The 13,668-nt window shown below is 35.6% G+C and overlaps 2 protein-coding genes across 2 annotated transcripts in view; both read right to left on the minus strand.

The window, feature by feature from the left end:
- Positions 1-210: 210 nt before the first annotated feature.
- LOC136836634 (cuticle protein 16.8-like) lies at positions 211-2,825 on the minus strand. Its single transcript, XM_067101101.1, has 3 exons — positions 2,805-2,825; positions 2,022-2,149; positions 211-1,096 (listed from the first exon to the last, which is right to left on the minus strand). The coding sequence occupies exons 1-3, from the start codon at positions 2,823-2,825 to the stop codon at positions 931-933; spliced, it is 315 nt and encodes a 104-aa protein (XP_066957202.1). The 3' UTR covers positions 211-930.
- Positions 2,826-6,693: 3,868 nt separating this feature from the next.
- The window catches only part of LOC136836544 (uncharacterized), an 8,790-nt gene continuing 1,815 nt past the window's right edge, over positions 6,694-13,668 (minus strand). Inside the window, exons 2-3 of the mRNA XM_067100986.1 lie at positions 13,218-13,345; positions 6,694-8,265 (exon numbers count right to left, since the gene is read on the minus strand). Coding sequence (XP_066957087.1) covers positions 8,061-8,265; positions 13,218-13,345 — 333 coding nt within the window. The 3' untranslated portion in view covers positions 6,694-8,060. The remainder of the gene's footprint in view (positions 8,266-13,217; positions 13,346-13,668) is intronic.

The raw sequence follows: 13,668 nt of genomic DNA on the forward strand, positions 1-13,668 counted from the left end.
AAAATAAAACCACAGTAATTACCTGGTAAAAATCATTTATTAAAAATAAAAGATTTGTTTCTCTTCTGTACAAAAATTATAATTATATATCTGTACAATCCAGTATCTTTTACGTATTTATAATTACAATAATTATCTTTATATTAAAGGAAAATCCTTAATGTACAAATTATAATAAACATATACTTTACAATTTTGCTGAAATTAATAAGAAATATACAAAATGAAAACTGAATTAAAGACAATGGTAAAGGTACTGTTAACTTTAAAAAAAATAAAAATTATTAAGAAAATTTTAAAGAAGGACTCCAGTCTGATATCCTGCTAGGATATACATGGGAATCCTTGATATACTTGCCACGTGAGAATTGTTTTTAGAGGGTATAGAGGGAATCCTTGATAGGATTAACCAAGTGAGTATTATGTGTATAGGTTATTGAGAGGAATCCTTGATAGTATTTGCCAAGTGAGAATTACGTGTAAAGGATATAGTGGGAATCCTTCGATAGGATTTACCAAGTAAGCGTGACGTCTAAAGGACATAAAAGGGAATCCTTGATAGGAGTTACCAAGTGAGGATTACTTTTAAAGGATATGGAGGGGAATCCTTCATAGGATTTATCAAGTGGGAATTGTGTGTATAGGATATAGAAGGGAATCCTTGATAGGATTTACCAAGTAAGAATTACGCGTAAAGTATATAAAAGGGAATCCTTGATAGTATTTAGAAAGTGAGGATTATGTGTAAAGGAAATAGAGGGGAATCTTATAAAGGATTTACCAAGTGAAAATTACTTGTTAAGAACCACCACTAAATTACCAGTTTCACTAAGCAAACAATTAAGAAGTGATTAACCTATTAAAAAGAAACTAGACGACAGCAGACTCGTCCAAAAACTCGTCCAGAAAACGTATCCTTGCAATCACCTCTCAGTATCCTTCGCCAGTTCCTTCCTCTTCCCCGAAGGATCCTTGATTCCCGTCAGCCTTCACTCCTTCGTGACTGACGGGAACGGCGTTGGAGTCGACTACTCTGTAGCCGTCTTCGTCAGCCACGTACTTCACGTAGAACTCCTCGCCTTCGGGAGACGTCCAACTGGAAGGTAATATGAGAGTTAATTTACATCTGCGTGGGATCATTTGTCTTATTATGACGCCAGTTTTAGTAATAAATCAATCACGTTTAAGTAATATCCAAGTGGAAGGATTTCATAAAGTTTTCGTTTTAGTTCTGTAAGATGATTTTGAGCAAAGACATTGAAAAAATACAATGGAAAAAGAGAGTGGCAAGTGGGTATACTCCGCATTCTTCTGCAGCACTTTCCATCGTTATTATCCAGTAAAATGTTTTTAACAGATACTCTTCCCTTTCTCCTCAGTAAAACTGGTCTTATCAAAACCTAGATTAGTTCTTCCTAAGTTACTATGATGTTTCGTCTACAACAAAATTTCAAATGAGTCCGTCAATTTTCTTTAAAATAATTTGTATCTCTCAGTGTATAACAGACAGTCGAAGTGCAATACTAAATTTGAAAGCTTTTCCACTCAGGGTATTTAAGTTTCTAGAATAGCTGAAAGTTTTCGGATTTTTCTAATGTGGAATTGGTATCTGTACGTTTGCAAAACTTAGAACAAAATGCGCTTAAGAGCACGCTAATGCATCGGATAATAGAACTGAGCATAGGAGAGAGAAGCTTTAAGAAGAGACAATAAGTTAGACCAGGATTAATTCATAATTTTACTCTAAGAAGTATCTTGAAATTGGGAGTGCTAGACGCATAACGCTGACATTTATCTATAGTAAATTTGTAGTCTCTTCCTTTAATATTTGCCTTTCACTCTTCATCCATTTTCTTTAGTCTCTCCCTACTTACTTTACCTGATTTTCACCTCGCTTTCAAGAGTAAATCCATAGGAAGGGCTCCATTAGAATCTAGAAATGTGAGTAGGTGGTCTTGCTAAATTTGTCATTGTTGTACGTAGGTAAAGTCTTCTTGTACTAGAACCTCCGGAATATTTACCTGTAATATCCTTCCACCTTGTTCCCTGGTTCTCCCTCTTGTTTGTGATAATGGTCTTCTCCCTCGAAGTCAAAGACTGTAGGGGCAGCTTTGACAAGGTAGGCAGCGCAGGCCATGGCTAAAATGAGCTGTAATTAAAGGTCAGTTAGAATATGCACAAATATAGTTCTGCTTTGACTTTAATAAGTAAGCTTGAATCACTCTTTCTTTCCTCGTGTTTAATCTTGGCTAGGAATAGTGAGGGTAGTTTCAGGTTTCCAAAAGTAATTAATTCATTAATTTAATTGCCCAGTGTTAAAGTTACATTACAATATAATTTTTCACTCCTTGGTTTCCCTATTTGGGCTTCCTGCTACGACAGATTTTGTTTAAACGGGAATTAAGCATTACATATGAAAATTTGAATGTGAAAATTTAAATTTCAGTCATGAGATGTCTACAGAACCCAGCCTATATGTCTAGGTCTCTATATAGACATCCACACAGGTTTAGATAAAGTAAATATTTACATAACCAATAACTTAACAGTCCTCAGGTAACTCGTTCACTCACTGTGTACTTCATTTTCTAGAGATAACAAGTAGAAAATCAAGAGTACAATTCGGTCCGAATCAGAGGGGGCAGAAAGCGATCTCCTTGTGGGATGAGGTCCCGATCTGTAATAATCATGAGGACGCGATGGCTTTGATTATATACACCTCTCACTTGACCCCCAAGGTGTTCTTACACTCGCACACCTAAGCTACATTCCCGTGTACCCACACTACGCCTGCTCTCACTCACCCCATACCTATCATCATTCATCCTATAAAATGTCGCACCTTGGTTGTCCACCAATAAATTCATTCACCAGTTTCTCGTTCTGGAATGTTTTCTTTTTGAAGGGCATCTTACTGATAGTCATCTGATTATTTCGTTTTTATGCATGGCGTAATGCCAAGGGCTCTCCATAGTTTTTGGAGACTTGACCATTGGTTTTCAGAAATGGTCTCGTGAAAGATTGTTTAGATATATTTCAAGTTCAGTTCATCACATTCCTTTGGTGTCAGAGATGTTTTGACACACTTTTCCCTTAATTTTAGTATATATAATTAATTTGTACTAATAACGTTCATGAATGCAGACCATAATTATCATTATATCATTATTGTCGTGAGAAAGTTGTCAGTAGTCACTTTAGCTGAGTAAAATACTTCAGTGCTTCATAACTTAATACTTATTACTTTTGAGAACCGAATGCCAACCATTGACAATATTTTCCTTTAATAAATCTTATTCTATGTATATAAACAGAATCCTTAAATGACAATTATTGACGCCAATAATGATTCGTAGAATTTAAAGGGAATCATTGTATCAGTGCCGATTCATATAATGATTCAAAAATGATCTTCTTTTCATGATTTTTAAACTATTGTTTCACAGCCAGTTTCAGTTTCAACTTGCATTATAAACTGTCGTTGCAATAACTACGGTCATCATTGCTAAGCAGTTTCAGTGAATCAAAAGCTACTAAAGTCATCATTCCGTTACTCCATCTACACTAACCATTACAATCACTGACAGCGCCTTCAAGGATTTAATTAATTTGCAAAAGTTCAGCAGACGTTACTTCCTTATAGCATAAAAAAAAGGGGTATGTTTTGTGGAACTCTTTTAATGTCATTCACGTATAAAGTTCGACTCTCGGCATAAAGCAATCGGCAAACAACAAAAACCAGAGGTACTTCATAAATGAAAGGTAGAAGAAAAAAAATATTGGGCCAAGTTCAGTCATAGAGCAGAGCCATAAAGACCCATTTTCCGTATAATTAACAGGCGGAAGTGAAAAGCCCCTTAGGTATTTACACCCTTCATAACCACAATATTTTTTATGACTTATTTTTATGAGCTTGACTTTTGTTTATATTACCTGTACAGGGTTGGTCGTACGAGCAAGAGCCTGTGCTGACGCAAGGATAGTATAATTTGACATAGACAAAAACAGAAATATTTAGTGTGTTGGTATTTTTTTTTTTTTTTTAGTGACAGAAAATTATAAAACTATCTTCCAGTAGCGAAATAGGCTTAAAAATGTCTCTGTCTATTAAAAATCTTAATAAATAAGTTTTGAAAAAATGTTCTTTGATTATTCAAAGAATCTTAATGATGTTTTAGAAAGAATTTTCTTTGGACCATTCCACGTGTCTTAGTGAAAAGGCTTTTAAAAATATTATTTTTGATTTTCCAAAATACTGGAAAGGGGAGTTCGTATATATGTATAAGAGTGGTTTTATTTTCATAGAATACTGATTTGAACTGAACTGAATATAGAATTTAGGCCAAGCACTGGGACCTATGAGGTCATTCAGCCCTGAAACGGAAATTGACAGTAAAAGGTTTGAAAGGTGTAACAGGAGGAAAACCTCAAAGCAGTTGCACTATGAATCAATTGTTAGGAGATGGTTGAGGAAAGTAAGATGGAAGAACGAGAATTTGAAAGGAGGTACAGTAAAAGGAATGAAAGGGGTTGCAGCTAGGGGCCGAAGGCACGTTGCAAAGAACCTTAAGGCACGCTGCAAAGAGGTGCACTGGCGACACTACCCCAATACGGAGAATATACTGATTTCGTTGTCATCAGAACATTCCTCACGGCTCTAGACTATGGACTTCGAAAGCCTTGATCGATCTCCCACGAAGGTCGTGAGAAATCTCGTTTGTGATCTCGTGGAGATAAGAGATCGCGCTGATATCTCATACATCTCGAGTCAGCTGGCTGTCTCCTAATGCTATCGAATGTAGCAATTAAGTGCAGGGAAAAATAACGCAAAACAAGACATGGGAGAGGGGGCAGGGGGAATGGCACGGAAATTGACCTGGAATCGGGGAAATGAGGTCAAGGGTGATTTATGAAGCGTTAATGTAGAGAAATGTTATATTTCAAACTATGATCATTTTGTGAGATTTTCTTGTGGATTCAAATTACGATTTAGTGAAAAAGGGTTAATATTTCTGTATATAGATGGTTTAAATATGACAATTAAAGTAAAAGTGTTGATATATCTGTGGAGAGATAAATTAGTAGTGATAATTTCATGGAAAAATGTTAATTTTAATATACCTGTCTATAGATAAATTGATAATGACATTTTAGTGGAAAAATTTTAATATACATGTTTAGAGATAAATCAATATTGACAATTAAATGTAAAAGTCTAGAGATAAACTGATAAATTGTTGATAATTGTCTATGAAAAAAATGTATTGAAAATTTGTCAATATTTATGTTTAGAGACAAATTAATAACGATATGTTAGTGGAAAGTATTAATATATCTCTCTAGAGTTTAATAAATATTACAAATTTAGTAGACAGGCTTAGCAAGAATGATACTTACTTGATCTATTTTTCTTGCTGTTAGATTGATTTCATTTAAGACCAAGATTTCTTACAACTGCTGTCATTTAGTTTATGTAGTGGTGTTTTACAGGTATTCAATATTTCTTGGTATTCTAGGCTTTCCCTGAATCATGTAACAGAATAAAAAAAAAATGAGTAAAGGCTGATATTTTAGATTTGCAGAATTCATAAAGTCATTTTTTCATAAAGACTTTTTTAATACTTTGGCCCGAGCATGAGGCGGTACGTAACGTCCCTCTTGTCCCTCTCTTATAATACCATCATTTTTATCCTCCTTAGGGTGGGTAGTACCGTCAGTGCACCTCATGCGGTGCACTGTAGGCATTACTTAGGGTTCTTTGCAGCGTGCCTTCCATAGGCCCCTAGCTGCAAACCCTTTCGTTCCTTTTACTCTACCTCCTTCATATTCTCTTCCTTCCATCTTACTTTCCACCCTCTCTTAACAATCGATTCATAATGCAACTCAGAGGTTTTCCTCCTGTTATACCTTTCAAACCTTTTTACTGTCAATTTTCGTTTCAGAGCTGAATGACCTCATAGGTCCCAGTGCTTGGCCTTTGGCCTAAATTCTATATTCAATTCAATTCATCGTTTTTATCAAGCGTCAACTCAAGGGAATTATGTCTGCTTCTAAACCAGGCCATAGCTCGAATCCTGGCAGTGCCAGAAGCACTTGCCAGTTATGATTCCCCTTGGGTGTCAATTATTCCGGAGGTATTGTGAATACGATATTAAACGATATTTGTGGCTTAATATCTGTGAATATATATTTTATGAACGAAAAGAAAAATTAGCAAAGTAAGGGTTGTAACTGAGTGTACTGTACCAGTTATAGAAAATACCATCAAAGCTTAACCAGGCCCTTGAAAGGTTATAAATATAGACGTAGTGGTAAGTAAACTGTAGGAAAAGAATGTTTAGCGTTTACGTAAGCACTTAGTTTCCTCAGTGTAATGGTGTTATTCGCTTGTGGACGTAGGTGTAATGCAATACGTACTTGTGTTGCAAGGTAATTATTCTATGTGTTTATTAATCTGCTATTGCTTTTGCTTTCTTTGTTATTTAATTTTTTTTCCTGTTAGATTATCAGTTATACTATACATCTAATAATCGATTAATGTTTTCTTAATTTTTTTACACAATTTTTTTTCATGATTAAGGTTTTAGTACCTGTCTATAATCCAGCCATTTCGGAAAATTCTGTTAATTATCCTCAAAATTATCTATACAGAAATTTTAAGGTATTTGTCACAAAATATTTCAAAAGTCTTGATAATTTTTCAACATTTTATTTTTCTTTATTTTTTGTATATGTACAAAAAATTCTCATCTCCAAATAAGGTAAGAATTATACAAAAAATTAAATATTATGAAACGTTTCACTCTTAAACAAATATTTTTCAAAGCTGGTTACATTTTTTTCAACAAGTTTTATTTCCTAAATTTTACATTTTTTTTTTATTTTCGAAGACAGCATTCAAAAATACAGTATGTAAGTGGAAATAACATTCAACGAGCTTACTAATCATACTATGATATCATGCTATCACTGAAATGACTAATCACACAAGTGCGTTGTCATACTTATAAAACTATAAAACTTTCAGGATTACTATAAAAAAAGTATTTTTTCGTTCACGCTGTAGTTGAAGATATTAACACATGGTAACGTTGTCATACTTAAGAGGAATGTTTTCACACTTTCACACATTTATTGAAGGAAATAAACACTCGACAACGTTGTCATCTAAGCACAATTTTATTTTATATTTCACTGGCGGCACTAATTACACGAAAACGTTTCCATTCTAAGTATGAGCTATCCAAACGAGTCTCTGAAGGCTCTTGACAGACGAAAACGTTCCCATTCTAAGTAATAGCATTCCAAACGTTTATCTGAAGGTTCTTGGGACATGATAACTTTTCCATTCTAAGTATAAGCTATCCAAACGTTCCTCTAAAGGCCCTTGACAGACGAAAACATTTCCATTCTAATATAAGCTTTCCAAACGTTTTCCTGAAGACCCTCAACAGACGACACTGTTACCATAAAGAGCATTAAATTATTTAAACGTTTTCCCCGAATGCCCTTATCATGCGAAAACGTTACCAATAGATATTAAACTATCTAAACTTTTCCCCGAAGGCACTGAACACTCGACAACGTTACCAATAGATATTAAACTATCTAAACGTTTTCCCAGAAGGCACTAAACACTCGACAACGTTACCAATAGATATTAAACTATCTAAACGTTTTCCCCCGAAGGCACTAAACACTCGACAACGTTGCCAATAGATATTAAACTATCTAAACGTTTCTCCTGAAGGCCCTTAACAAACGACAGCTATCTAAACGCTTCCCCTTAAGGCCCTTAACAGACGACAGCTATCTAAACGTTTCCCCTGAAGGCTCTTAACAGACAACAGCTATCTAAAACGTTTCCCCAGAAGGCTCTTAACAGACAACAGCTATCTAAACGTTTCCCTTGAAGGCCCTTAACAGACAACAGCTATCTAAACGTTCCCCCTAAAGGCCCTTGACAGACAACAGCTATCTAAACGTTTCTCGAGAAGGCTCTTAACAGACAACAGCTATCTAAACGTTTCCCCTGAAGACACTAAACACACGACAACGTTTCAGGTCAAGCAGTTGGATCCGAAAGCGCATCTTCTTCGTCGGGATGTCGACGAGTTGCCCGGTTTATCGTGCATGGCGCCCTGAGACCCGTCTGCAGCGACTCCGTCTGCGTTGATGGGGACGGCGTTGGACTCCACGACGCGGTATCCCTTCTCGTCGGCCACGTACCTCACCAGGAAGGCGTGGTTCTCCGGAGATATCCAGCTGGCGAAAGATGGATGGATTAGTGGGCGTGTTAGGGTGATCGGTTCTCGTGTGGTGTACAGAGTTGGTCCAGAGGGAATGGACAGTAAGTGTTCGTTTTGTTTCAGTTATATTTTTCTTTATTTCAGTTGAACGTTTTCTGTCAATGTTCTTGGCAGTGACTCTTCTGCTACTGGAAAGAGTGAGAGAGAGAGAGAGAGAGAGAGAGAGAGAGAGATACATGACTGAAAAATACAAGTAACATTATATTACTGCATAAAAAAACACTGCACAGAGAGAGAGAGAGAGAGAGAGAGAGAGAGAAAAATACAAGAACATTATATTACTGCATAAAAACACTGAGAGAAAGAGAGAGAGAGAGAGAGAGAGAGAGAGAGAGCTAATGCTATTCTAACTTTCCCTACTTTCTCCCTAAACCTTCTCCTTACTAAGACTCACTCCCCACTCCCCTCTCTCAATGAGTAGCTCCCACCCTTCCCCCGCCCCTCCCCTACTAAGACAAGGAGTTCAACCATTTCCCAAAAGAGGATAATATACCATATCCTTCTTCTCAACTATAGACTAACAACACTAATAGCACACACAAGGCCACTCAGACTCAGAATGTCATCGGGTAATCTTAAGCTAAAGTACTTACCTTACACCAGTGGTTCTCAAACTGGGGGTGATTACCCCCGTGGGGGTAATGAACCCGTTTCTGGGGGTAATGAGGTGCATTCTAAATTTTATTTTCTATTAATTGCCAAAGAAATAATGCTTTAATTCCAATTTGTAATAAAAGGAAAAATGCTTTGATTCTAATTTTTTGTCTAAGGAATAATGTCTAAAATCTAAATTCTTATTTCTTAAGACTGGAGTCAAAGTAAAATTAATTTCTCACATGTAAAACAAATAGAAATTCAGCATTGCAATATTTTTCTTTCCTTTATATTATAACTTCACATAACTGAAGAGGAATGGGGCAGGGGTAACGGTGACCTACAATGCCATAAAAATTTGGGAACCACTACCTTACACTGTAATGTGATATCCGGTTCCTTTGCCAAACACCAGGTGTCAGACTTAAATGATATTTTTCCTCTTACAAGGCTAAACAAAGGCTAATTATGGCTGAGGTCACTTAAGCCTAACGCTTTTGCACGAAAAAAGTGTCCTCTCTTGGTCTGAGGAGGAGAGAGAGAGAGAGAGAGAGAGAGAGAGAGAGAGAGAGAGAGAGAATGTAAAAATGTGGAAACCAGATGCATAAGATGAATGAATAAAACGGAATCTTTATAGTATTATATATATATATATATATATATATATATATATATATATATATATATATATATATATATATATATATATATATATATATATATATATATATATATATATATATATATATATATATATATATATATATATATATATATATATATATATATATATATATATATATATATATATATGTGTGTGTGTGTGTGTGTGTGTGTGTGTGTAAAGGAACATGAAACTCCACCAACTACAATATAATTTTAGTGGTATAATTTTTAACTGTCGCCCTGAGAAACATTGTCCAAATATAATAATTTCCCACATGAATTTCGTGGTGCCACGGCCTTCCACAACAAAGAAAATGTCAGTTTACGGAATTCTCGAAGATTCCAGTAAAACGCTGGTTTTATTTTCCCATTTCTTATTTTATTTTAATCTTGGTTATGTTTTTTCCCATGGAAATAATCAGTATGATATTTTTGTTGACCTTTTACTTCGCACCGCTCTTGTATCATACGGGTTTGGTCTGAGTAAGAATTCAATTTTCTTTTCTCATCCAGCTGTGAATAAATAAATAGGGTACTTAAGATGATTAAATTTCGTAAGCCTAAAAAGAATTTATTTTCGTTTTATGGAGAGATAAGTTGTAATTACCAAGGTTACTTTTCCTAAGTTCTAATCCTGCTATTAAGAAAGTTTCTTTGCACCATTCCTAAATTAGGACTCATCCCTCAGGGGGTTGCCGTCAGCGCACCTCTTGCGGTGCACTGCAGGCATTACTTATGGTTCTTTGCAGCGTCCCGTCGGCACCCCTAGCTGCAACCCCTTTCACTCCTTTTACTGTACCTCCGTTCATATTCTCTTTCTTCCACCTTACTTTCCACCCTCTCTTATCAATTGTTTCATAGTGCAACTGCTTTGAGGTTTTCCTCCTGTTACACCTTCAAACCTTTCTATTCTCAGTTTCCGTTTCAGTGCTGAATGACCTGATAGGTCCCAGCGCTTGACCTTTGGCCTAAATTGTATATTCTATTCTAAATTAAGATTCAAGGTTTTTAATGGAAAGCTTATTCAAAATTGTTGTGCAATTTAATAGATATGCGTATAACCTTCACATCTCCGAAACTAGGCTCGATTCCAGTCACTGAGGCAGAGTTTCTCTGCGTAATTCCCAGATTCGGATTCAAGGTTTTCAGTGGAAAAATTATTCAAAATTATTGTTGATTTGAAGCGTTCATAAAGACGTGACCTCAGGTTTCATTCAGATTCGTCAGTATTTTGTTGACCTCCTGACCTTTTCTTTCAAAGGGTACTGGGCCTAAAAATTTGCTTAGGTCCGTTTATTTTTATTTAAACCTTTTTTTTAGTTGTTTGTGATGTTGGACGTATGCGTATGAACGACATACATTCATACACACACACACACGCATATATATATATGTGTGTGTTTGTATATGTGTGTGTATTAGAATACTCCTGTTTACTGTTAACTCACAAACAAGCAACATGACGCTCGACTCGCCCCAACGGCCTTGATGAATCATGAAATAATAATAATAACTTTTAATAATTACCTTCGTTAACCCAAAATTAGTATTCAACATTTAAAACATCTAGGAGAAATGCGAAGATCCTGAATACATTCACTCCATATTTATATATAAAATATTTGAAGGTTCATAAACCTCCATAAACATTCTTGTCATTATTGGAACCTGTTCTTCCGAGGTTCAGAAGGTTTAACAGTAGCATGACTAACAATAAAAGGAAGAAGTAACCTTGTTATCAGTCTTGCCTTTTTAAATTCTTGAGAAGGGCTTTTTTTTAGGGGAAAGGGGGTTTTAGGGGGAGGGGTGTTGTATGTTTACGTTTTGGCGGAGGTTTTCTGTCTGAATACTGTTGTTTATTTGAATTATTGTCATTCTATTTTTTTTTTTAAATTGAATCTCTATGAATTTTCTTTACGTTAGAGACAAATTCCTACTCATTCACAGGGCATTCCTTCATATTAAATTATCAGGCACCTCTACACTCGTTTGTAGAACAGTCCTTTAAATTATGTTCTTAGGATATTGCTGTAATACATAGCCAGTCTCATTTAACCCCTAAGGTCAGTTTCAGGTCTCTAAACACCGTTTTTTTTTTTTTTTTGAGGTGAGATTACTCTTCTCTTGCCCATAATACTCGGCACAGTACAAAGAAAAATTATGATTTCTGTACAGCTTTGTAGTATGGTTACCTCAGATAACAATATTGATTACTAGAGTAAAGCTAGCTTTTAGTTTTCTGTAAAAGAAAACCATTGTGCCGGCTTTGTCTGTCCGTCCGCCCTCAGATCTTAAAAACTACTGAGGCTAGAGGGCTGAAAATTGCTATGTTGATCATCCATCCTCTAATCATCAAACATACCGAATTGCAGCACTCTAGCCTCAGTAGTTTTTACTTTATTTAATGTTAAATTTAGCCATAATCGTACTTCTGGCACCGTTATAGGTACCAACAACACAGGCCACCTCAGGACCGTGGCTGTGTTTCATTGACCGCGGTTAAGAGTTTTACGGGTCGTGGCTGAGGCAACCACCGGACCGTGGCTGAGTTTCATGGGCCGCGGCTAAGAGTTCCACGGGCCGTGGCTGAAAGTTTCATACAGCATTGTACGCTGTACAGAAAACCATCGCATTTTTTACTTGTTTGTTCACTTTCCCCAATTTCCTGTATACACAAACGCCCATGGCATCGTTTGTACTATTTCTGTATACACAAACGCCCATGGCATCGTTTGTACTATTTCTGTATACACAAACGCCCATGGCATCGTTTGTACTATTTCTGTATACACAAACGCCCATGGCATCGTTTGTACTATTTCTGTATACACAAACGCCCATGGCATCGTTTGTACTATTTCTGAATACACAAAAGCTCATGGCAGTGTTTGTTCGATAATAACCTTAGAATTAGTCATCTTTTGTAATTAACTTATTGAATAAAAGCTTTAAAAAAAAACTATTACAGTATACTTATAGAAATTATAAGGAATCCTTCCACGTTCGTATGCTGCACAGATTTTAGTCAATAGCCTATAAATATTCAATTACACATTACGGTCCTTGATAGAATCACAGGAACGCAAAGTAACTATAATCGGAAAAAATATTTTGAAACCTGAATATTTATAATTAATACTTATATAGATAGCATTCACAGTTTCGTCGTGAATTTACACACACTTAGTCACACTTGTAGACAGATTCAACTCATCAAAGTGCACGTATTCAATATCATCATGCACTTTTTATCGCTATAAAATGTTAAATCACCAACAATTGCCATATACAACTTCACATAGTAACGCTTGCCACATAAAACTCCACATAATGGATCACATTCGGCCACATATCTCGCATAGAATTCCTTCTTATAAAAATAGACACCAATGATCACCACATACAACTCCACATGACAATGTCTACCACATAAACACCGCATCACTGATCACATTCGGCCACATATCTCACACAGAATTCCTTCTTATAAAAATAGACACCAATAATTACCACATACAACTCCACATGACAATGTCTGCCACATAAACACCACATCACTGACACATTCTTCCGCGTATCTCGCACAGATCTGCACCCACAAAAAAAAAAAAAAAAAAATCTCACTAACGTACCGCAGGTACAACTTACAAGAAAGTACCGTCGACATTCTCGCCAGGTACACCATCTTGAACCTGTGTCTGATTCTTGGCCTCGAAGTCGACGATGGAGGAGGTCACGTTGGTAGAAAATAAGATCAAAAGCAGTCCTGGTAACGCCTGGAAAGACGCCAATTAAGATGAATGAATGAATAAATAAGTAGGTTGATAGGTTAATGAATGAATGAATAAGTTAATTAATTAATTAATTACATTACATTATAAATAAGTAGATAAATAAGTAAATGAATAGTTGAAAGACGCCAATTAAGATGAATGAATGAATAAATAAATAGGTTAATGAATGAATGAATGAATGAATAAGTTAATTAATTAATTAATCACATTATAAATAAGTAGAAAAATCGAAAAATAAGTAAATGAATAGTTGAAAGACGCAAGTTTAGATGACTGAATGAATAAATAAATAGGTAAATAGGTTA

Source organism: Macrobrachium rosenbergii, chromosome 56 (genome assembly GCF_040412425.1).
Source record: "Macrobrachium rosenbergii isolate ZJJX-2024 chromosome 56, ASM4041242v1, whole genome shotgun sequence".
NCBI lineage: Eukaryota > Metazoa > Arthropoda > Malacostraca > Decapoda > Palaemonidae > Macrobrachium > Macrobrachium rosenbergii.

What these genes read in the sequence shown, in the direction of transcription:
- LOC136836634 (XM_067101101.1), bottom strand. Translation starts at nt 2,825, where the DNA reads ATGAATGATGATAGGTATGGG. An exon ending in TGAATGATGATAGGTATGGG is followed by an intron (nt 2,150 to 2,804) that starts GTGAGTGAGAGC and finishes CTTTAATTACAG; the next exon opens with CTCATTTTAGCCATGGCCTG. An exon ending in AAGGTGGAAGGATATTACAG is followed by an intron (nt 1,097 to 2,021) that starts GTAAATATTCCG and finishes ATTACCTTCCAG; the next exon opens with TTGGACGTCTCCCGAAGGCG.